We start from the raw sequence: 528 nt of genomic DNA, 5'->3' as shown, positions 1-528 counted from the left end.
ATTTATTAAATCATAAATAATATGTTTGGTAATTAAATATTGATAAAATCAGTCATATCTTTAGCTTATCTTATTTACACTAGAAATGGTTTTTGTCAAGAAAATATTTATTTTACAATCTAAATTAATTTAACACATTGTTTTTTCGTTTATTATGCATTAGAAGATTCAACAAGTGGCGAAGCTGATTACTATAAAAAAGAGAGAACCATGGTATATCCAATGCAAATAAAACCGGTTGAACCGGTTCAACCAATTCCACCGATGGATCCATATCCAACACCGCCACAACGTCCATATCCAGAACCGGAGCAAGATTTTCTTTCTCGTCGCCATAATAATATTCATACAACTAATTATTTGATTGGATACTACCAACCTTTTATTACTTCTCCAATGTCTTCAACTAAAACGGATCACCATACTCATTCAAAGGTTCATCAGCCATTAAGCTTGGAAGATATTGGTGAGCATTCTAATAATATATACTTTTTAAGGTGTGATTGTTATAGTCACTAAGTTTAGTGG

General features: G+C 31.1%; 1 protein-coding gene across 2 annotated transcripts in view; it reads left to right on the top strand.

The window, feature by feature from the left end:
• Positions 1 to 528, top strand: part of LOC107617307 — an 8,771-nt gene that overhangs the window by 784 nt on the left and 7,459 nt on the right. For both annotated transcript variants that reach the window (XM_016319044.2, XM_021111348.1), the window contains exon 2: positions 167 to 466. In XM_016319044.2, coding sequence (XP_016174530.2) covers positions 167 to 466 — 300 coding nt within the window. The remainder of the gene's footprint in view (positions 1 to 166; positions 467 to 528) is intronic.

This window comes from Arachis ipaensis, chromosome B09, assembly GCF_000816755.2.
Source record: "Arachis ipaensis cultivar K30076 chromosome B09, Araip1.1, whole genome shotgun sequence".
Classification (NCBI taxonomy): Eukaryota; Viridiplantae; Streptophyta; class Magnoliopsida; order Fabales; family Fabaceae; genus Arachis; species Arachis ipaensis.
Note: the sequence above shows the minus strand (reverse complement) of the source record. Positions and strands in the feature narration are given on the sequence as shown.